The following is a 23596-nucleotide window of genomic DNA, read 5'->3' as shown; positions in this document are numbered from 1 at the left end:
AAACGCTCGGTAAGATGTGAATATTGGTTAGGATACGTTGGATTCGGTGTGGACGGCACTGGCGAATCCATCCGAACGCTTTCCGACGGTTAGATGGTAGATCAAAGGGATGTTTTGTTGGTGTGGATGAGATTAGGATGTTTTCAGTCGTGGATAAACATCTCCTGGCGTCAAAAATATCTTCTGTAGTGTGAGCTGGTCCAGTTTACCAATACTACGTTATTCAGGTCGACCGTACGTTTACTTATCGTCAACTTATTTGAGTAACATTGCTGTTCTGCACTGACTGCCGATACTTGATTCACCACTTTGACTAAAAGCTCCAAATACTGCAATATTTGTAGCTCTCGCAAGCTCTGATAGCTTTTGTAAAGCGATCTCAAGCATCTTAAATAAAAGATGAAAATTATCGTCAAACTAAAGACATGTTCAAGCATCCACCAATAATAACAAAAAAAGTGATTGCAAGTTTATGACTGTGGAAGATTTATGATGAAATAATGACGATTCCAATAAACGTCCGACTTGTCACCATATTTCTAGGGACGGTGGTTTCAAGTTAATGTACCGATGATGTAGGTAGTCACCCAAAGCTATTGCTACAAAATAGGGGTTGGTATTGGATAGGGGGACAAACAGTGGCCGCTCTCGAAGGCTAGGGCCTAGTTTACATCTGTTAACTGAAGTGCACGCTACCCAGGGGATGAGATGTTTAGCAGCTGCGTTGCTAATCACACAATTCGCTAATATATAAATGCCAAATGCCAGAGGTGGATTCGTCCATCCGATCCACACATATAATTTTTTCCAAACTATGTACGGTGCCAATTTTGTGAACAACGTTCAGAAGAAGCCAGGGAGAAGAAGCTCATACAAATATTTCAACAGTAGATTCTCGAGCTTAAAAGGAAACACTTTTTTCTATACAATTTTAACCGATTCGGCCCTTATAAAAAGATATGGCCATGGAGAAACAATATTCCCTTGAGAATAAGATCTAAGTACCCAATTTTTCAAATTTCACAGATTCTTTGTAATTTTTGAACATCAAATTATGACAGTAGAGGTAGACACTGGAAAGTTGGGAAGAAAAAATGAACGGCGGAGGGCATTTTGTCCCCCCCGGGTTTTCACACCAGCAGAGAAGACTTGTATTCGGCCGAAGTATCCAATCAACATTTTTTCAAATGTCGCAAATACTTTTTAATTTTTGAACATCAAATTACTCGAAAACGGTGCATTTTACGAGAAAATATGAAGAATACGTCAAAGTTAGTTTCAAGAGTTAGATTCTTTGGATTTTTGGTATTTTTATAGTACTTAATGGTCATAATGAGAAAACTGGAATTAGTGGGTGATATCCTGTGCTCGAAAAAGATTAATCTAATAATTGAAAGTATATTCCGAAACTAATTTCATTCGATAAAACGTTTGTGAGATAGAACTAAAAATAATTTTTTAATGGTTTTTCAACAGCCTGTATCTCTCAAACCGAGCCGATTCGGAAAAAATGGTAAAGGAAATAAGTGTTTCTTTTGACCTCAACAATCTAATGTTAAAATATTTGTACGAGTCAAAAACTCACCCTGTATGAAATCCCGTGAATTTGGACTGCAATATGATTCGAGATAAGACTTCACAATTTTTGGACGTGTAACACTTTCGGAAGAATAGAAAAAATTTGATGTCGGTAGTTTTCTAATAATTTTTAGTGCCTGGAAAAATCAGGGTAGTGTAACACTTTCGGAAGAATAGAAAAAATTTGATGTCGGTAGTTTTCTAATAATTTTTAGTGCCTGGAAAAATCAGGGTACGGTCCTGACTGGAACAACATCCGATCTTAATCGGGCAAGTAACTGTGTGGGGAGTGTTTTATTACGTTAGGGCTGCCCCACAAGAGATACGCTCGGGTGTGATCAGTCAACTGAAAATATTGACTAACAGATCAATGACGTTTTATAAAATCATTATTTGTGCGGAATTTTTTCTCAATATCCTGGGGGTTGTCGACTTTCTACAGATAAGAGGGTTTAACGATTCATTTATTGCGACATAGGGGTGAAGAATTCACTTGCAGTAGGTCAAATTATAGAGACTCATGGAACATAATCTTTTCGATTCTATGACTCTCGACCATAAATTTGTGTCCATAGACGCTTGAATGGTAATCAAACTCTATTTTCTATCATATTTATTCTTCTTCCAGAAAGAAGAATCCCTGGAAAGGGAAGAAGCAGAGTACTGACGGAATAAAAGAATTTAGGATGAACGAAGCTCTGACCATTGATGATCCAAGGATCAAGACATATACGAACTATGAATGATAAAGGGATAAGAGCAGAATGAATTGTTAACCGGTTTGATTCGAATTAATACCGAAAACGCAACTTTATCTAACTGAGGGGCCAAAAAAAGACTGTCAACTGTCATCATAACGATGTTATCTGGAGAAAAAGAGTTCGGTTGCTGGTTGAGCATCGAAACAGTGTAAAATCACAGAAAATATTTTGCCCATTTATGGATTACCGTCAACGTTCATTTCTAAACGTCACATACGACTGTCTCCATCTGTGTTTCAAAGGTTGAACTGAATAGCGCCATCTGTTGACGGATTGTACGAACAATTGCAACACAAATAGAAGTATTCGTTTGCCATAGAGCACGCTACATCGTCGACTCGTCGTCCTTGGTACCTGAAGCGGGAATGTTTATTTTCGTCGAGTCTGCAGAACCCGTTTCGTGCCTTTTGACAGTTTCAGTAAGCACCGAGTCCAGTGAGCAGCTGACGGCGGCAGCAGCGACTAGATCGAATCAGGCGAATCAGCTGTGTGGGGTTTGCTGAGAGCGATGGAAATCTGATTTTTTTTTCTCCCAGGAAAATAGAGATTTTTTTCGAAACGGTTTAGTTCTGTGTGACAAGTGCCGATAAAAGATGGATTATAAGAGTGTTGTTTACAACGCCGCCAGGGATGGCAACCTGAATAGATTGAAGGTAGGTGAATCTCGATGTTTATTTGGGTGGCAGTGCCCCTGGAAGTTTTCGTTGATTTCGTTGGGGGATTTTTTCTGCGAAGACTGGCAGTTAGGTCATGGGAGAGAACGTCAACTGAGTGATGCTATAAAAATAGAGGAATTATCGCGATAAAATTATATTTTTGTACGCATTTGCGTGATACGTAACCTAATTTCTCACTGGGGTGACGTCCGGTTTTGATCCCTGGAAACGCTGCGTATTCTGGTCGATCTTTGTTTACGTTTTTGTTACTAAATGAATGCATTTTAATTATCACAGCTGTTTTTGTTTATGTCCGTTTGACTTAGGCTATGCTCGAATCTTTACAAGAAGTTGAAATTCGAAAATCTGAGACCCAGAAAATTATTTCATTCATATTTAATTTTCTTTTGAATTAACTTTCGACTTAAACTTGGTATTTTTCTTAAATTAAAAAAAAAAAGTATATCAAATATACCAAATATCAAGTTCTTATTCGTTATAAGAAAGATATGTAAGAAACATCAACTAATTCGAAAATTATGGAATCTGATTCAACTCAAATCATAAATAATTGAGACAGTCTAAAAATGGGATGTCAAGAGGTTTATCATTTTTTCTTGAACAAAGTCGAATACCACCAAAATTGAATTTAAAATTATTTATGGAAACCATTTCCCATCAGTTATCCTACACGTGAGGAATTCGTCTCAAATTCAGTTAGAAAAAAATACAGTAAACATTCGAATATGTAAAAGCTTGTGACTTAGAATAGAAAGCCTGGTAAGGCCAGTTTGCACCAATCCCCTTTAAAAGGAGTACTTAACTAAGCCTCGTTTAAAGTTAAGGGACGCTTAATTTTATTTCCAGTTGCACGACTGTGGCTTAACAGAATCTTAAGTAAGGGGCCCTTAAGTTTTTATATCTAGTGATATTTCAGTTTTTTATTTTGGTGCAACTTCATCCTAGTCCAATAAAGTCATTTTATTGGTTGGCCGGTGATCGTTGTCATTTCATTAACCTAATTTTATTGTCCTGTCAGTCGTTGTCAAGGATATTATTATAATATTATCAAAGAGTAACAACTTTTTGTTGTTGAATTAGCATTAACATTGATAATGATAATGATTGTCAAATAAAAGATATTTGAGTTTATATAAGTACAACACTTTTTTTGTAAGGTCTTGTGTGAATTTATTTTAAAGTTGAAGAGGAACATGAAGAAAATGTCTTTATTGCCCTTACGAATACGGTGAATGATAGCCAAGCAAGTGGTGGTAATTTACGAAGGGCACTCAACTTCTTAACAGAAGAAAAGAGTTTTTTGCTAACTGTAGTATGATTTGTGACACAATTGAAAATTAAAAAAGACTGATGGCATTACAATAAAGGCAAAAGAAAAGGCTTGGTATTCAGTAATGAATTCATTCAATTTTCAAAATCCATCAAAAATGGGAAGTTCTGCAGCCAGTTCAACGAATTATTTTAGGTTAGAATCCCGCCCTTAAATACCCAAGTGGTCATTACAGGAGCGCTTAAATTTAAGGCTAGCTTTAGCCATTTAAATGTCACTTAACAGTTGGTGCAACGTAATTTAAGTTAAGGGTTCATTTTAAGTATCACTTAACACTAAGTGCGTTTTGGTGCAAACAGGTCCAATTTTTGTTAATTCGACAACAGTGGAAACGATCAAGAAGACATAGAATTCCACGAGGAATTCCATATCCACAGATTACAAAAAATCGTTTCTGTAATCTGTGTCTATACATTCTTTAAACTCACGGCATTTTCTGTCATTGTTTGTTTTTCTGTTGTCAAATGTGATCACCAAACTTAATATTTATTGAATCTATGGTGATCACAAAACTTTTTTGACATTATTGTCGACATATATTTCGATTTTCCCCATACATTATTATATACCTCTATGGTGATCCCCACCTCATTGGCAAATCGCATCTTCCGAACACAGAACATGACATTTCTCCGCAAAATCCCCTCTATGCCCATCGATCCAGACATAGACGGCTTTATACCGAACAATGACAACGACTGTCACCCCGCGTCACGATGAATCATCAAATGGAACCGATCAAGAAATCGAAAATAGTCAATTTGGTGTTGACCGCGATCTCGGTCCACCTGCTCCTCCTCGTAGCCATCATGGACGTCCATTTCAAGAGCCCCTTGGAAGTAGGCCTGGCTCCCGTCAAATCCACAGACTACCCTCCTGCCAAGCGACTGGTGATCTTCATAGCCGACGGACTCAGAGCCCAGGCCGTCTTCGACTCCAACCAGAACTCCACCACGTATCTCACCTCCGTCAGGACGACCAGGGGATCCTGGGGAGTCTCCCATACCCGGGTACCCACGGAGAGTCGACCGAACCACGTCGCCATCCTTGGAGGCATCTACGAGGACCCCAGCGCCGTCTACAAGAGCTGGAAGAAGTTCCCCATCGACTTCGACACGGTCTTCAACGAGAGCAGGAACTCTTGGGTGATAGGAACGGAGGAGATCACCTCCATCTTCAACAAGAACGCGCAGAACAACGTGAAACTCTTAGCTTCACCGCCGGAACTGCTGGATTACAAGAGGGAGAACCACCAGGTGCTGGACGAGTGGGTTTTCAAGGAGATGACGTCGTTGCTGAAGAATTCCGGGAAGACGGGAGCTCTCCAGGAGTCCGGCATCATTTTCTCCCTCCATTTGTCAGGTTTGGACATGACTGGGCATTCTAAGAAGCCCTATTCGGAAGAGTACTTCAGGAACATCAGGTACGTGGATAGGATGGTGCAGAAGATCGAGGGTTTGGTCAACAAGACCTTCCCGGATAATTTGACAGCGTTTATCTTCACCTCCGATCACGGTATGACAGATTGGGGTTCCCACGGTTCGGGATCCGACCACGAGACCTTCACACCTGTGATAGCCTGGGGGGCTGGTGTGCGAAGAAACAAGGACCGCGTGGACATTCAACAGATTGACATCGCACCCCTCATATCCTCCATTTTAGGGCTGAACTACCCGGTGAATTCTCTTGGGAGAGTACCAATCCAATACTTGAACACATCCGAGGATGCGGCCGTAGAAGTGTCGCTGAACAACCTGAAGCAACTGTACAGGATACTGGAGGTGAAGCAGAACCGCATAGTGAACAACAAGTTCCTGTTTTTCCACAGGAGATCCCATCTGACTCCGGAGAATTTCAATAGGACCATCTCTGAGATCGCGGAAAGATCCGTGAATTCCACGGCTGGTAGGAAAGAAGCCCTCATCGAATCCAGGATGTTGTTCGATAAGATCGTGCGGGAGATTGAGTATTTCGATAATTATTTCATGGTCACCTTGATCTCTTCCGTTTCCATGGGTTTCTTCCTGTGGATACTGTACGTGTGCACCTTCTTCGTTCCGGATTTTGCCGTACCCAAGCTGGAAACCAATGAGATAAGGATACAAGGTGGGATATTCTTGGTGTCCAGCTTCTTCCTCGTTATGCTGTGCTACTCCCAGTCCTTCAATTTCTCCTATTACTTCTACATCCTCTTCCCGAACGTCATGCTTCATTTGCTGCTTAGGAAACGTAAGAAACTGTCCTATTTATTCAGGGAACTTGGGGAGATTTCCCTGTTGGAATGTATCCAGATCTCCCTCACAGGCATGTTCGTTATGGTCGCTGTGATATCCTTCTATTACCGTTTCTGCTTCTCCATCGTCATGGTCTTAGTGTCTTGTTCTATGTTTTTATCCCAGGCCGACACCGATAGCGTCCACATCCTCTCTTGGATGGTTTTATGTTTGATCCTTTCCATCTTCCCTTTGCTCCCAGTCATGGTCACCAAGTTCCACGTGGTCTATTTCGTCATCGGCTACGTCCTGTGGCAGTATCTAAACTTTTGCGTTTTCACCAAGAAATGGTTCAGACTCAGAGACGGCCCAGACGCTACAACCACCCAGAAAATCATTTTTTTGATACAGAACATCTGTTTGAACGTCGGCTTCGTCATGGTTCTATCCAACCAAGACGCCGCGGAGTTTTCATCGGGTGTTAAAGCTACCGCCTGGTTGGTGTTCCTTCTACCGATTTGTCTGGTACCGTTCTCGATGACCGAGAAGAACTTGAGGCTCTTCACCGTCTTCTCGGCCTTCATACCGTTTTATCTGATCACCTCCATGTGTTACGAACTGATCTTTATGTCGTTCTACGCCGTTCAGTTGATCCTGTGGATGAACATGGAGAAGAAGGTGGCGGTAGAAGACGCGGACATGTTGGAGAATCTCCAGAAGAGCTTGATTCTGGTGGCGTTGATCTTCATCGGGTACTTTGGGCCCGGGAACATACCCACGTTGAACTCCTTCGATCCTATGTGGGTCAAATTTCTTCTTTCCTCCTTCTGTCCCTTCACCATAGCCGTGCTGATCTTCCTCAAGCTCACCTTGCCTTTCTTATACGCCACCTGCGTGTTTAGGAACGTTGTGTTGGCGAGAAAGTTGAACCTGACGAGATGTTTCTGCATCATCCTCCTGATTTCGGACGTGATGGTCTTCTATTTCATGTTCAACGTGACCAACGAGGGTTCTTGGGCCGAGATTGGGTTGAGTTTGTCGTATTTCATCGTCGTGGAGTGTTTCACGATAGTTATTCTGTGTTTGTATTTCGTGGCTTACGTGCTGACGAGCGTGGAGGCTTCCTTTGAAATGCTGGAGGAACTGATGCGCAAATTCCAACTGCCTACTTGATGTACTTCGATTTTTTGTACGTAGCTTTAACGAAGGTTTGAAAATGTGTTGTATTAAAGTTATTTTTGAAGATTCTCTGGTTGTTTTTGTTGGGATAGACTCTGATTCGAGCTTCAATCATGAGCCATTCTCCAGTGATGTAACAAATTTTATGGTCACAACCACAGAAGCTCTGAACATACAGGCTGAGTCTCTGACTCGTACAAATGTTTTAACAGAAGATTCTTGAGGTAAAAGGAAACACTTTTTTCCTTTACCATTTTTCATTCAAATCAATCATTCAAATGATTTTTCATTTATTTGATGAATCTTTTTCGAACACAAGATACTAGCCACGTCTTCCAGTTTTCTCATTATGACCCTAACGTACCATAAAAATACCAAAATTTCAAAGAACCCAACTCTTGAAACTAAGTTCGATGCTATCTAATGAATATTTGAACGTTTTGTAAAATTAATGTATTCTTCATATTTTCTCGTATAATGCGCAGTTTTCCAGTAATTTGAGGTTCAAAAACTAAGAAGTATCTGTGAAATTCGTAAAATTCTGTACTTTGGCTCTTCCCTGCTGGTGTGAAAACCCAGGGGGGAACAGAATGCACTACACCGTTCATTTTTTTCTTCCTAACTTTCTAGATCAGGGCCTAATCGAAAAAAATTGTATGAAAAAAAAGTGTTTCTTTTGACCTCACGAATATACTGTTAAAATATTTGTACGAGTCAAAGAGTCACCCTGTTTAGGGATATTACTAAATAGCAATATTGAAATGTGAGAAGTTGCCGTAGCCAATAATTTTTGATGGACTTTTCACGAAAATCGAGCCCAGTTGTTTTTCACCTATCTAGTCTGGAAGTACCAGAAACAGCCAAAATCAAGCAATTTGGGATAGGTACCCTGTATTAGCATTTCCACGTCACTGAGTGTAATATCACTGACATATCGAGTTACCAATATTGCAGGACACTTCCCCATTCCTCGAAGTCTGCTTATTAGACCTACACGAATTCGTTGATCAACTAGAGGCGGGTCGTGAAGAACACGACACTCTATTTACCGCGTCTACCAGTGTGACTCATACGCCGTAGGTTTTACGATTTTTCCTCTGAGTCTTCCCCTCCGTCGGACATAAATTGTTCGATCAGTCTGCGAATTTACAGACATCGAACAAAGAATCCCCCCGGTTCTTTGAAGTTTTGATGATCAAGTCGACGTTGCACTGAAACAATGGAAGTGGGAGAATGGTGACAGTTCATCCTACCGCCCTTATAGGTAACGAATGTCACCTCGAATTACAGGGAAAGTTTGCAGATGATTTTTTTTCGAGGAATCTTCGACTAGAATCTGAACGGAATGGGTGGTATCGAGGATTCTTATGAATAATGGAATGGCTTAGAAATTCTGTGCTATACTTCACTCATTCGTCTCATGAATAAGAGAACCTTATCCAATATGATTAATATTCTGTGATTTTCATTCACTGAATATCATGGAAGTACGGTACGATGAAAAATTGATTACTATTGACAATATCGACTAGTACAATGTAATGACTTGTGATCATAGATGTTACAGATGGTTCGTCAGCCCCTTAGGGTAACGTCAAATGATATGTCGAAATAATTTATGGGATTTTGGTTCATTTTTATGGTTTTTGGAAGTCACAGATTAATTAAGCGTCTTCGTTCTTTCAAATGTCATATGTCAGACTCAAACGTCAATAGCCTAGGGCAAATACAGATCATATAGTTGTTTAATGTTCTGCCTACTCGCCAATTTATTATCCTCCATTCCCAAGCCTGATTTTTTTCAGACTAAACGACAAAAGTGACATTTCCTCGATGAATTAATCTACAGTCCTCTTATGTCAAACCAAGGCCGTCAGTTACGCACCTACCGTTCGTCAATTTGTTTTGCGTCGCGTATAAGGCGGTTATTGCGTATGTGTCCTGTCTCCTTGTCAAGGATGTTCGTCTATTTTTTCGGAGATGCCTATCGGGGAATAGGAAAACAATGGCCATTTGCATAGGGCCTTGCTGCGATCGTTTGAATATTGAAAATCGCCTACAAATTATGCAACGGAACCTATCGAGTGACCCATATTGAGTCCACAGTCGGCTTCGCGAAATTGTTTACAGTTTTCCCAGAAGCGTATCGACAAGAAGTTGTGGTTTACGGTTTGGTTTCAGCATCCAAATGGGTGATAGAGTAAGTGCATTGTTTTGTATCTGTTCGTCATTGATTTTATATGCCTATCTATCTACGTTGAAAGGAAAACATTGTGTCTGAGAAATTTGATTCAGAATTGATTTTTTTCCATTTTGTCCGACCCTTCTGCCTTCAGTTCCATTTTTGGAAATAAACTATGAAGAAATAATAAAAAGAAATTAACAAATCATGAGACAAAATAGAAAGAGAAATGAAAATAAAACGTTATCTCAGATAGCTATCGACAAATTTCTCGAAAACGGATGTAACGGATTTAAATTCTTTGCAGATGATTAATTTTCAATTTTACGCATTCCAGAGTTTAATGAACCTCCGTAAATTTCGAGGAATTTATTGTTATCTCAATTATAAAGAGAAATTCTTGGATGGAGACTTGTGGTCCGACATGCTTCAGTTATTTCGTCGCTATCAGTTTTTTGATGGTTTGCAGAACTTTCACAAACTACGAAAAAGATTTTACAAATTTTTTTATCGCAGTAGTCACATATCATGGTGGATCCTAAAGAATTTTCTTAGTTATTATATCGCTCTTTCAACAGGGAAATTCAATTTTAAATAGTTATATTTTTTTAATAGATTTTACAATTATTGAGTTTCAATGAAAATTTCTGAGAACATATCGGAACGTAAAAACATAAAACAACCGGTTAGTTCGTTTCATCGAATCAGCAATTAAGATTTATTCATATCTATCGGATATTTGGAAGTCGGACAAAATTCGTTTCTTGTTCCAGTTATTTTGGTATCACTCCAATTATTATCTCACTTTCCTTGATTGTGTTATGTTTATTTCATTACAGTGGGTCACTATCAAGGTCCCTTAGTGTAGCAAGGATTTTTACATTGTTGAATGTAGATCATCGAATTTTCTAACTTTGTATCTGTCTCAATCTTCACATTCTCGAAATTTTATTGCTTGAAAATTGGTTTTACTAAAGTTGTGCAGTAAAAAAAAACCTTCATTTATTACTTTATATTTTAATATAAAATCAGAAATATTCCTTCAAGTGTGTTCAAAATATGATCAATATCTTGATTCATAAAGAAACAAAGAAAAGTAATGAAAAAATAAATGTATCATTTATCTTCTAGGCCTTAAGGAAATATTTTGTTTGTAGTTTTTCTACTTTGTTGATATTTTGTACTCATATGACATTGGTAGGAACTATGAACATTCGATTTACGGTTTTTCAATCAAAAAAATCACATTTTCACTATGTAATCAATAAGCTCCAGGAATATATTATCAACTAATAGGCCAAAAACACTACCCTTAGCTATCAATGAGTTGAATCGACTACCCACCCCTGTCTGTCTTCGGTGCTAACCTCACTTCTGTCAAACTGACAACTGACATTAGATTTGCGTTTGGTAAACGCTATCGATGTGTTGAATCGACTACCCACCCCTGTCTGTGATCGGTGCTAACCTCACTTCTGTCAAACTGACAACTGACATTAGATATTGCGTTCGGTAAACGTCAAAAATCTTGAATTTCTGAGAGTATATTTTCCAACCATCAAAAAGTCATTGGAAATATTCAAAGCGACAGCTTCATCAGTTCCCATCAACCCTGATGATTTTCGTTGGCCAGAATTCAAACGAACGAACAAGCGGAAGACACGTCTCAAGTACGATGAACAACACACCGGTTTCTCGATCTGATCATCGCCATCGACATTCGTTGATTTTTATTCAAATGACCGCCGCGATCCTCCAACAGAGGTCACGCGAGCGGGCAGTCTTGTTTTTAACGTTTCAAGTTCGGAGAAAAATTGAATTTCGTCGGCAGAACGATCCTTTCAAGGTTCCCCCTGATCGATTTTCGACGGTGCGAAAGTCTAGATGTCCACTTTTCGACTAGCGTTGGCACTTGTGGCTATTCCAGAGCGCTCGATCAAAGTTATTATGTAATTACACGTCGGTAACGCAATTGGTATAGGAGTAAGTTCAACGAATCGCTCTGTGGTCGTGAGATACTTGAAAATTGGTTTTTTCTCGGGATTTTAGAAGGTTGGTAAACCTGTTTCGTGCCGTGGTTCATGCCGGAGAGCACAGAGAAATAATATTGGATGGGCATCGAATTCGATACATGCTCGACATGTTTTTCTGTGTAACTGACGCGTCAAACGAAAGACGAGAAGAAAAACGTTGCTGATTTAACAAAAGTCAGTTTCTGCTTTAATCAAATATTGAATTAATACTAAAAAATCAATAATTGAACTAGAACTAAATCAGAATTATAACTATTACGTTACTATCATAGAAGAAAGGTATGAAAAACTGTGGCCATGCTTTGACAGTGGATGTCACTAGGTTGGTAGGTAGGTTGGCAACAAATGCTGTCAAACGATGTCTAATTTTGTGTCAAAGGGAGAGAAGATATATAAATTTTGCGAAATGGTGCACACAAAGAGATCTAATGCCTAGTGGGTGGCTTCTTCACTAGCCTTGGCTTCAAATCTTGTGGTTTCTTACGTAATGAAACAATCAGTCAAGGTTATTACCCTAGCACAAAACGATTTCGAAAATCTCGATGTCAAAAATGAGCAAGGGGTCCAGGCCTTCCCAAAAATGGCATATTTGCTCCTCTGTCTAAAAATCAGAGTGTCCAATCACTGTCCTGAGATATGGAGTGCATAGAAGTTGTTTTCTAGATTCTAGTAAACCAAACAGTTGATGATTCAATAGAGAATTGCTCTTTCAGAATATGTATCAAGTTTAGATCTACGATAATTTTCCTGGAATATAAACGACTCGAAAAATGACCGTCGAAAAATTCCCAAAAAGTTGGGTTCAGTTAAAACTTTGTTTGGTTTCTCTCTCTCCTGCTTTATAAATTATTATATACCCATCATTATCATTTCCAGGCTGTATTTTCGATGTTCGACGTCAAAAACCATGACCTAACAACTGAAAACTTTATTTTTATCGCTCCCACGTCGTCGCCAATAAATTAATAGTGTTTACTGTAATAAATCGCGGAGGTAACAAAGTTCGAAATTGCACAAAATGATTGTCCCGGACGCGATGGTGGAAAAAACTCATTTGCATCCTTACAGCATGCCGCTATAGGTTAACTAGATGGAAATGTGCATGGTACCGGACTTTGTACCTGTGGTACGATCCACTTCTTGCCGGGTTTCAATGGAGAAAAACGAGCATGAGTGAAATATCACGTATATCGGTTAAATCCGTGGCTAATTGGTTTCCTATGGGGATTTTTCATTATCGATGCTGATTTGCAAAAGGCGATATCATTGCGAGAAATATACCCACGTCACTTTTTCATATCTTATCGGCTAATTCTAATTCGTTTTGTGTCGGTTTTAGACAGTTTAGACCAGTGATGTACCTTTTCATTGTAAATACACGTATACAGGGCGAATCCTTGACTCGTACAAATATTTTATCAGTAGATTCTTAGGGTTAAAAGAAACTCTTTTTTCCTATACCATGTTTTTAGATTCGGCTCTGATAAAAAGATATTGCCATTTTAATTTTTCAAAATGAGCTGTGCCACCCCTGCAGAAACAAAATTACCTTCAGAATAACCAGCTAAATCTGTGACACTACACATCTGTGGATTTTTTAAACAGAGTGTTGGTGTTCGTGGACTGTATTAACTTGATGATTATGAAAAACAAAACAACTCTTTTCACTTAAAGGGTAACTTTATTGTTTTTCGAACTGAACGCTTTTTACAATCTGGACTTGCTCTTTAACATCGAGAGAGTAAGTGAGTGAATGTATATGTAGTAAATGTAAACACTGACTCGTGATTAAGTTCGTAAATGACTAAGACTAAAGTAAAGAGAAGATTCCTTCCGCGCAAATGTTACATAGCTCTAAGAAAGCAAAAGATGCGGTAGATGGCAGGTCCAGCTCATCACGGTAGCGCTGTGGCGCGAACATGCCGCCCCCATTGCAAAGCCCAAGCTTTCAAATCTCAACGGGGAGAGGACAAATCTTCTGGAAATTCCGTTTTAGAACTCCTGCACTTGTTCGGATTGAGGCACTGCGAGCTACGCCATCTTGACCTTTGTGTAATGCTATGACTCGTCCAAGACGCCATTCAGTGGGTGGGGATTGCTCGTCCTTGATTACTACCATTTGATTTTCGAGCAATTGACCATGCTCGCTTTTCCACTTTTGTCTGGATTGAAGTTCTACGATATAGTCTCGCTCCCATCTTCTCCAAAAATCCTGACAGATCTTCTGCATTAACTGGAATCTTGAAAGACGGTTCATCTTTGTGTCAGTGACATTTTCTTCTGGTGCAGCTATCAGCGTTCTGCCAATGAGGAAGTGAGCCGGAGTGAGGGAACTGAGGTCATTTGGATCAGGGGAGAGTTGACAAAGAGGTCGAGAATTCAAAATAGCCTCAATCTGACATAAAACAGTACTAAACTCCTCAAAAGTAAGGTGTGTATTGGACAAAACATGTTTCAGGTGTGACTTTACGCATCGCACATTTGATTCCCAAAGACCGCCCATGTGAGGGGAATATGGGGGGATAAACTGCCAATCAATGCCCTCACAAGTAGAGGAAGAAGTCAATTTGTCTTTGTTCTGAGACAAAAACTTGCCTAATTCACGAAAGGCACCTACAAAATTTTTGCCGTTGTCAGAAACTATCTTTTTGGGCTTTCCACGCCTGGAAATAAATCTTCTTAAGGATTGCATAAAAGATTCCGTTGAAAGACTTGAAATTAATTCGAGATGCACAGCCTTTGTAGCAAAGCAGATAAATAATCCAATATAGCACTTTTCCAATTTGCCGCCACGACCTCTACTTAAACCATGACGTATAATGAAGGGACCTGCGTAGTCGACACCGACGCAGCTAAATGGAGGAGATGGAACGATTCTTTCTCGCGGTAAATTTCCCATCAAGGGCTGAACTGTTTCTCCTCTGTGTCTTGCGCACCGTATGCATTTCCTCACGATTGAGCGCGCCATATTTCTACCGCCGATAGGCCAAAACTCTTCCCTTATAAAGGCTAGCAAGCTATAAGGACCCACGTGTAGGTTGCGAAGATGCTCATAAGAAAACAACAGTTTGGTTAAATGATGTGCGCAATCCAAAACTATAGGATGCTTTTTGTTGAAACTCAGATCGGAATATTCTAATCGGCCGCCGACGCGTATAAGGCCAGCAGAATCGGAAAACGGAGTCAAACTTAACAATTTGCTCTTGCCATTTATTTTTCGATGTTGGGATAGATCAGACACTTCTCTGGGAAAGGATTGAATTTGTGATATTCTCAATAAAATTGTTCGAGCGCGATTCAGCTCTTGTTTAGACAAACATCCGAAAACTCGCTCAGTCTGAAACGTTCTACAGTTTTTGGCAAATCGCAACATGTAAGCAACCGTTCTCAGCAAATGGGTATAACTTGAAAATCTCTCGAAAGGAAATAAGGTTTCCTGACACTCTTTAATAGCGACGCATGTTTGCTGCCTTAGCTCCGGCAAGTTGACAACTGCATAAGTATGATTCGGCCAATTGCCTTTTTCTAGGCACAACCAGGTCGGTCCGCGCCACCAAAGTTGTGATTCCAACAACTCGCTTGGATAGAGCCCTCTTGATACTAAGTCTGCGGGATTGTCGCGCGTAGGTACATAACGCCACTCGCAATTAGCAGTTAAACCCTGAATTTCTGCAACTCTATTGGCGACGAAAACTTTTAACGAACTGGGACTCGCGCTTATCCAAGCAAGAACGATTTGTGAGTCGCTCCATAAAAAACATTCGTCAAACTTGAGTGTCATTGATTTTTTAACTTTGTCCGCTAATCGAGAAAGAACTAGTGCGCCGCATAACTCTAAACATGGCACACTTATTGTTTTAATAGGTGCCACCTTGCTTTTAGCAGTCAACAAATGGACATGTATCCTACCCTCGACGTCGATGCTTCTTACGTACACGCATGCACCGAACGCACGCTCGCTTGCATCGCAATATCCATGCAACTCGATACGTTGAGGGTTGTCGCAAACTACTCGTCGTGATATTGAAATTTTCTCTAAATTCGGCAGATCGTTTAAAAATCTGAACCATCTATCGGCTAGATGTCTGGGCAACGCATCATCCCATCCTAACTTCTCGAGCCATAAACTTTGCATCAGAATTTTGGTGATGATGATTGACGGGCTGACTAATCCCAAGGGGTCGAATATTTTAGCATTTACGGATAAAATGAGCCTCTTGGTGCATCTACTACCGACATCGAGATTCTCTAACGTGTACAATAGCTTATCATTGAGACACGACCAAGTTAATCCTAACGTTTTCGCGTTTTCCCCAGGACCGAACTCTATGATCCCGCAAGGAGAATCCTTGTTATCTATATTAGCTAGAACTTCTGGTTCATTGGAATACCACTTTCTTAATTCAAAGCACCCGCTTAGTAAAACAGATGAAACTTCAGCGCAAATGCTCTGCGCATGCTCAATAGTATCAGCGCCTGTAAGCAAATCGTCTACATAGAAATCTCGGCGAATGATTTCCGCAATGTATGGCTGGCTGTCTTGACACACTTTTGCTAGTTCGAAAAGGCAACGAATTGCTAAGTAACTCGCACATGCCTGACCATAGGTTACCGTGTTTAGCGTATATGATTTAAGCGGCTGGTCGGGACTATCACGCCATAATATTTTTTGAAGGTTTCGCTGATTAGGTTCGATGAGCACTTGTCGGTACATCTTAGCGCAATCTGCTGAAATAACGTACTTGTGCTGTCTAAATCTCAAGATGATTGACAACAAGTCTTCTTGCAAAATTGGACCGATATACTGGATATTGTTAAGAGAGATTCCGTTACTGGTAGGAAATGACGCATTGAAAACTACTCTTAAACGTGTAGTCTTGCTGTTTTCCCGTAAAATTCCGTGATGCGGCATGAAATATTCGCATACATCATCGTTTATCTGCTCTTCAGCTAAACTCATATGATTGAGGTCTATGTACTCCGAGAGGAAATTTGTATAGAGAATTTTAAGCGATTCGTTTTTGCTTAGTTTTCGTTCGGTACTATGGAACAACTTCTGTGCTTGACTACGTGATTCGCCTAAACAGCTAGGATGTTGCTTTAGAGGAAGAGTGACTATGAAACGCCCAGAAGAGTCTCTACGAGTGGTTTGTTCAAAGATTGTTTCGCATTCAATTTCTTCGCGTGACCAAGGCTTGACAACGGAGCACTCTTCGGTTTCCCAAAACTTCGACAGTATTCTACATAACTCTTGATTTGTGCTCAGGTGACATGAAGTGTTGCGAACGTTGTTATCATTACTAACGCGACCGGAGACGATCCAACCAAATACCGTGTCCTGTAATACTGGCTTGTTCCTACCGCACGAAATTTTATTAGGCTTGATGATTTCCCAGAATAACTCTGCTCCGATAAGCATATCGATGGGAGCGGGCTTATTGAATTCGGGATCCGCCAATTGCAGATCACTAGGAATTTTTAACGAACTAACATCAAACCCCCACGCTGGAGTCATACTGGTGATATTAGAAAGAACGAAACAGTTAACACTCGCTTTAAACTTACCATACCGAGAGTTTAGATCTACTACGCATTTCTCTTTGATTTTTGAAATATTGCCTGAGATACCTAGAACGTTTAAGCTTGCGTTGCTTGTTGATATACCCAAACGCTGACGCAAACTATCCGTGATGAAACTTGATTGCGATCCAGAGTCTAACAGTGCACCTACCGAAACGGGCTGATTGGACTCGTCAAAAACTATAACCTTTGCTGTAGACAATAACACTGTGTAATTATTGAGGACGTCTACGCCACTGGCTAAAGAGTTTACGTTATTCGAACTTGAGACGCTTTCTTTGGTAACCGCTGTGTATTCATTTTCAGGATGTAAAAGAGTGTTATGCCAAGCTTTGCATTTTTTACAAGGACCGGACCTACATTTTTTGCTCGAATGATTATTCAGTAGACAAATATTACAGAGATTGGCCTGTTTAACAAACTCTATTCTTTTTTCCAATGACAAACCTAAAAATGATTCACATTTATAAATCGAGTGAGATTCTTTGCAGAAGAAACATGACAAAGCCGTAGAATTATTGGAAACTAGGGATTTGGAACTTTGTCGGAAATCTTTCCTTTTGTTTTCATCTGCCACGTACCTACTGGAACCGCTTTTAAATTCAAGGGTTTCTAATAAATCTGCACGGTTGCGCAAAAAGGTTTGTAAATTTTCTAACGTCGGGTTATCACACGATAAGGAATGCTTTTCCCATTCACTAAGTGTTTTAGCATCTAACTTGCTTGCTGCTAGAAAAATCAATAATGGGTCCCAATTTTTTGTGTTCTGTTCCAATTGTTCTAGTGAGCGCAAATGCTTGGACAGATCATCGACTAATTTACGCAACTTGTAAGAACTTTCCTTTGTTATAGACTCTAAACCGAAGATTAATTTGATATGATTATGAACTAATAGTCTAGTATTATTATATCTATCGCATAAAACTTGCCAAGCTACTGTGTAACCTGCACTTGTGAATTCAACTGCTTTGATTACAAGGGCTGCACTTCCCTCTAGGGAGGCTCTAAGGTAATGATACTTCTGAATCGAACTCAGAGACTCATTGCTATGAACTAAAGACTCGAAAGTTTCTCTGAACTCTAACCAATTTTCATATTTTCCCTGGAACTTGGGAAGGGCAATAACTGGCAATTTAACTCCACTTAAAATACTGGTAGGACTACCTGTCTCTGACACTGCGGAATTTCTTGAAGAGATTTGACTGTTGAAGTCCACAATTACTTTACTTGCTAACAGGGACTTGGCAATAGACCGGTAATCGTAATACGTGTCTTCGAAGGTGGCCCTAATTTCATATTCCTTCTGGAGAGCTTCTTCGGAGGCTGCCAATTCTATATGGTTTTGCACCTCCTCGAACTCATCAAATACTATTTTCACGCGATCTAATCTTTCTTCTAGCTGGATCAGGTCGGTTTCACTCAGTTTATCTAGGTCTTTCTTACTATCTACGTGTTTAACAAAATTTGTTAGGGAGCTCTTTAGCGACCCTCGCTTTCTAGTTAACGAATCGGTCATTTTCAACACTACGCCAAGCAGAGCTATAATAATAATTGAGAAACAAAACGACTATTTCGACTATTTTAAAAACTCGACAGGTGAAAAGGGAATAACAAGATCTGGATAAATGGAAAAACAGGAACGGACTCACCAACTACCTCTTGGTGCCGAATGCAATCTGATTTCCAGCTTTTCTCCTCTTTTATTCACTTCTTTTTCACATCCGTTGGCTCGAATGGACCATGTTGGTGTTCGTGGACTGTATTAACTTGATGATTATGAAAAACAAAACAACTCTTTTCACTTAAAGGGTAACTTTATTGTTTTTCGAACTGAACGCTTTTTACAATCTGGACTTGCTCTTTAACATCGAGAGAGTAAGTGAGTGAATGTATATGTAGTAAATGTAAACACTGACTCGTGATTAAGTTCGTAAATGACTAAGACTAAAGTAAAGAGAAGATTCCTTCCGCGCAAATGTTACATAGCTCTAAGAAAGCAAAAGATGCGGTAGATGGCAGGTCCAGCTCATCACGGTAGCGCTGTGGCGCGAACACAGAGTTTTATTCAGCCAAAATACCCAATTTTTCAAATTTTTCAGATACTTTTTGAACATAAAAAAAGTGCATTCTGTTCCCCCCGGGGTTTTCACACCAGCAGAGAAGAGTTGTATTCGACCAAAGTAGGCAATTAACATCAAATTTTTCAAATGTCACAGATACTTTTTAATTTTTGAACATCAAATTACTCGAAAACGGTGCATGATACGAGAAAATATGACTACTTTTACAAAACGTTCAAATATTCATAAGATAGCGTCCAACTTGGTTTCAAGAGTTGGGTTCTTGAATTTTTGATATTTTCATGGTACGAAATGGTCATAATTAGAAAACTGGAAGACGTGGGTGATATCTTGTATTCGAAAAAGATTCATCAAACAACTGAGAAACTAAATTCCGAAATTCATTTCATTCGATAAAACCGTTCGTGAGATAGAACTAAAAATAACATTTTTTCAGAGTTTTTCAACAGCCTGTATCTTTTAAACCAATCTGATTCGGAAAAAATGGTATAGGAAAAAAGTGTTTCTTTTGACCTCAAGAATCTACTGTTAAAATCATTGTACGAGTAGAATACTCACCCTGTATATGGCAATCCTGGTTGTCAGATTTCTTCTGTTTGAGTCTGATGGGTGAATGTTGCTGTGTCTTTGTATTCGATCAAAGAATTACCATACTTATGTCACCTAGCCTTAAAATAATTTCAACTTTGTAATGGTGATTGGACTGAAAGAGGTGTTTCATCTCGTCGTGCTTATTGCATTTTGTAATATGAACAATAATGAAGATAATTAACCATGAGTCATATTGTGCTATGTCAAAGACCTTCCTTTCCAAACCTTCTATTATGCCCAATGAAATTTCATCGAATATAATAGTGAGGAGAATTTTATCTGTTTGCTGACCTCTCGCTCGTATTTAACAGTCCTTCCAATGAATATCTGTAACGATTCAACAGTGGCGATGATGCTGAAGCAAGGTTACAGCTTTGTTCGAACTAATTCTTGGTACAACAGAATTTTTGGCGCACCCTGATCATATTCGAAGATTCAGAGGAAGGAATGATGATTACATCAATTATTTTCATCCTGGAATTATCGAAACAAGCGAATTGTAAATTCGAAATGATCATCTTAAAAAAAATATTTCATGGGATTGAAATCCATTTCTTTCTGAGAATAATTTCATTAAGTGCCGGTTGTTTAATTATTTTAATTCGATGTTGCTATAATCATGTATCATTAGGACATTAATATTCTTTGATATCGTGTTGTTTCTTTGATTTTGACCGATTATTATCAATTAATGTGTAATGATTCAGTTGAGGATTCGTGGAAAATATTGAGAGGAGACAAGAACACTTCCAACACTCAATATAAATCAGTAGGAAAGTAAATCATTTGTTGATAAACCCAAATAGAACAAGTTCGTATAAGCTTCTATAGATAGAGGACAGGTTTTCTGAATTGAGAACGTGAAGTCATAGCCAATCTTCCAAATGCCACATGAAGGTGTAGAAGGAAGTGAAAAGCAGTCTTTTGACATTTGATTTTTTTCTCACTCCAGGTTTGTCCTCATCATTTTTCGTACACACTCTTGAAGCAAACAAAAGATGCTCTCAACATCAACGTAGTGGAAAGTACTTATAAAAAAGATGCAGAAATCACATTCAAATCTCTCAATATCGATCTGAAACTCGATAAGAACCTAGAAGGAAATCAGGAAAAGGATTTCAAAATGAGACATTGACTAACATCGTCATTCGACCACAATGAAAAGATTTACTCCCACAAATGTCAAGGGAATCACATCAGTGATGAATATATTTGGAATTTTATCACATAAACATCGAACAAAGGTGTATTGTTAGGTTGAAAATCGAACCTACGTATAGAATTGTGAAATAAAAACAATTTATCACTATAACGATGAAACTCAAGAAATGAATCCAAAATTGTGAATCCTCCGAAGCCAATTCCATGAATACATAATTCACAAACAGTATATTACCGGAATTTCCTTACTCATATCTTACTAATAGGCCAAAAACGCTACCCTTCGCTATCGATGAGTTGAATCGACTACCCATCCCTATCTGTGATCGGTGCTAACCTCACTTCTGTCAAATTGATAACTGACATTAAATTTGCGTCTGGTAAACGCTATCGATGACTTGAATAGACCACCCACCCCTGTCTGTGATCGGTGCTAACCTCACTTCTGTCAAACTGACAACTGACATTAGATTGTGAACCACTAGGTATGGTGAAATGAAAACAATTTATCACTATAACGATGGAACTCAAGAAATGAAAGAAAATTTGAATCCAAACTTGTGAATCCTCCGAAGCCAATTCCATGAATAATTCACGTAAAGTATATTACCGGAATTTCCTTACTCATATCCGTTTTTCTCTCGAATTGTTCACGGAAGGATGAGCAATCTTCAGATCCGCATTTTTCGAAGTCCACAACCGGTATATCTGTGTTTTTCACAGTCCACCATCCAGTGAAATTAATTTCAATAATGTAATTGGTCTGTTTGTGGAACTCCACGATTAATTACATACGATGTAGCTTTTTAATACGTTTGTGTGTTCTCATCCTTCATACATATTCAGAAACGAATGGTTCGGAAATTATATATACGATAAGATAGAAGATTGGAAGATCTATAATCTGGATACGAAAACACTTCCCGTTTGTGGGGAATATTTCGAAGGTGATTCCATCTCGAAGGAATGCCATAAACTGATAAGAACGACCCTAGGTACGACCCTGTCGCCTCAGGTAAATTTGAGAAGCATCCAGATGACGAATTTTCAACTATTAAGGAGTTCAAACTGCACTAAAAGTGTATTTTTTCGACACTATTCATATTTCTGACCCTCTTGACTGTTTTAAGTGTGCCACCCTGTATGGTGGGTTTTATGGAGACTTGGGTGTTCTTTCCCAACTATTCCCTCAATGGATCATGAGATCCAGTTGATGACTGATGATGGAGCTCTTGGTAATTGCATTCAAAGAGGTTACACTGCAAAATTGCATGCTAAGAAGTATTTATACGTCAATTTATGCAATCGATGGCCGACTTCTGCAGGTATTTCAGTGAGTAATGGACAATATTGAGACAGTGAAAGCGGCAGTTATATAACACGACTATTCTGGGAACACCATTCTGATTTTTGCTGATCTAAATAGCTTTGTTTATTTGGATGCGAGAGATGAAAAATGATTTATATTCCGCGTGAATCTCTAGGTTTTCCTTGAGAACATTAGTGCTTGGAAATGTTTCAAATAGGGATCAAATTGGGCCTGCTAAAACCACTTACTAACGACCGGATTCTGCATCTTGCCAAGTGCTGTTTTTCCTACTGTGTAATGAAAATGTGTTGCTGGTGATAGGTAATACTTCGTTATGATGCAGATGAAACCTTTCAAATCACTCAGAATCAACAACGATCGTCGCTAGGTGCGGTGTTCCACAAGGTTCTGTTCTAAGTACCATTTAATAATCATGGTGAACCTTAGAAGCTTTCTATATGAATTGGCCCTGTGTGAAAGGGGTAGAATAGTCAAATAAACCTTCCAATCAACCCTGCATCCATAAATTCTCTACCTGGGGAAACATGGCCTTCAAAATTCAGCATTTTCGTGATAACGAACATTATGTTACTTTTTTGATTCCGATCAGGAATTCACAGAGTCTTAGAGTGGTCGCAGCTGACACGACAAGGCCCTCTCCTTGTAGGCGTGATAAATAAACAATTTATCCTACAACCGTGAAGAATCCTTTAATAAAGTGGCTTTTTTCAAAGCGCACTTCCACATTTCTATCTGTCGTTTTTTCCACAACAAGGAAGAATAACAATGAGACCGATAAATCACGAAGATTGATCTGCGATAAACAAGAAGTATTTCACGAATGGTAATCGGTTTTATCTTTATACGAATCCATCAACACTGACGTCATTCGGTATACGCGAAGCATTCGATTGAAAAAAA

At 39.2% G+C, this 23596-nt stretch overlaps 2 protein-coding genes across 3 annotated transcripts in view; both read left to right on the top strand.

Moving 5' to 3' along the window:
- The first annotated feature begins 2704 nt into the window (after positions 1 to 2704).
- LOC123318477 (protein fem-1 homolog CG6966) overlaps positions 2705 to 23596 on the top strand; it is a 34461-nt gene continuing 13569 nt past the window's right edge. Inside the window, exon 1 of one of the 2 annotated variants that reach the window (XM_044905105.1) lies at positions 2705 to 2992. In XM_044905105.1, the coding sequence (XP_044761040.1) occupies positions 2933 to 2992 (60 nt within the window). In that variant the 5' untranslated portion in view covers positions 2705 to 2932. Of the gene's footprint in view, positions 2993 to 9799; positions 9939 to 23596 lie in introns of those variants that run through there. The other variant, XM_044905107.1, reaches the window with a different exon arrangement.
- Positions 5036 to 7766, top strand: LOC123318476 (GPI ethanolamine phosphate transferase 1-like). Its single transcript, XM_044905104.1, has one exon. It carries the CDS (start codon positions 5063 to 5065, stop codon positions 7730 to 7732), a length of 2670 nt encoding a protein of 889 aa, XP_044761039.1. The 5' UTR covers positions 5036 to 5062; the 3' UTR covers positions 7733 to 7766.

This window comes from Coccinella septempunctata, chromosome 8 (assembly GCF_907165205.1).
Source record: "Coccinella septempunctata chromosome 8, icCocSept1.1, whole genome shotgun sequence".
Classification (NCBI taxonomy): domain Eukaryota; kingdom Metazoa; phylum Arthropoda; class Insecta; order Coleoptera; family Coccinellidae; genus Coccinella; species Coccinella septempunctata.
Note: the sequence above shows the minus strand (reverse complement) of the source record. Positions and strands in the feature narration are given on the sequence as shown.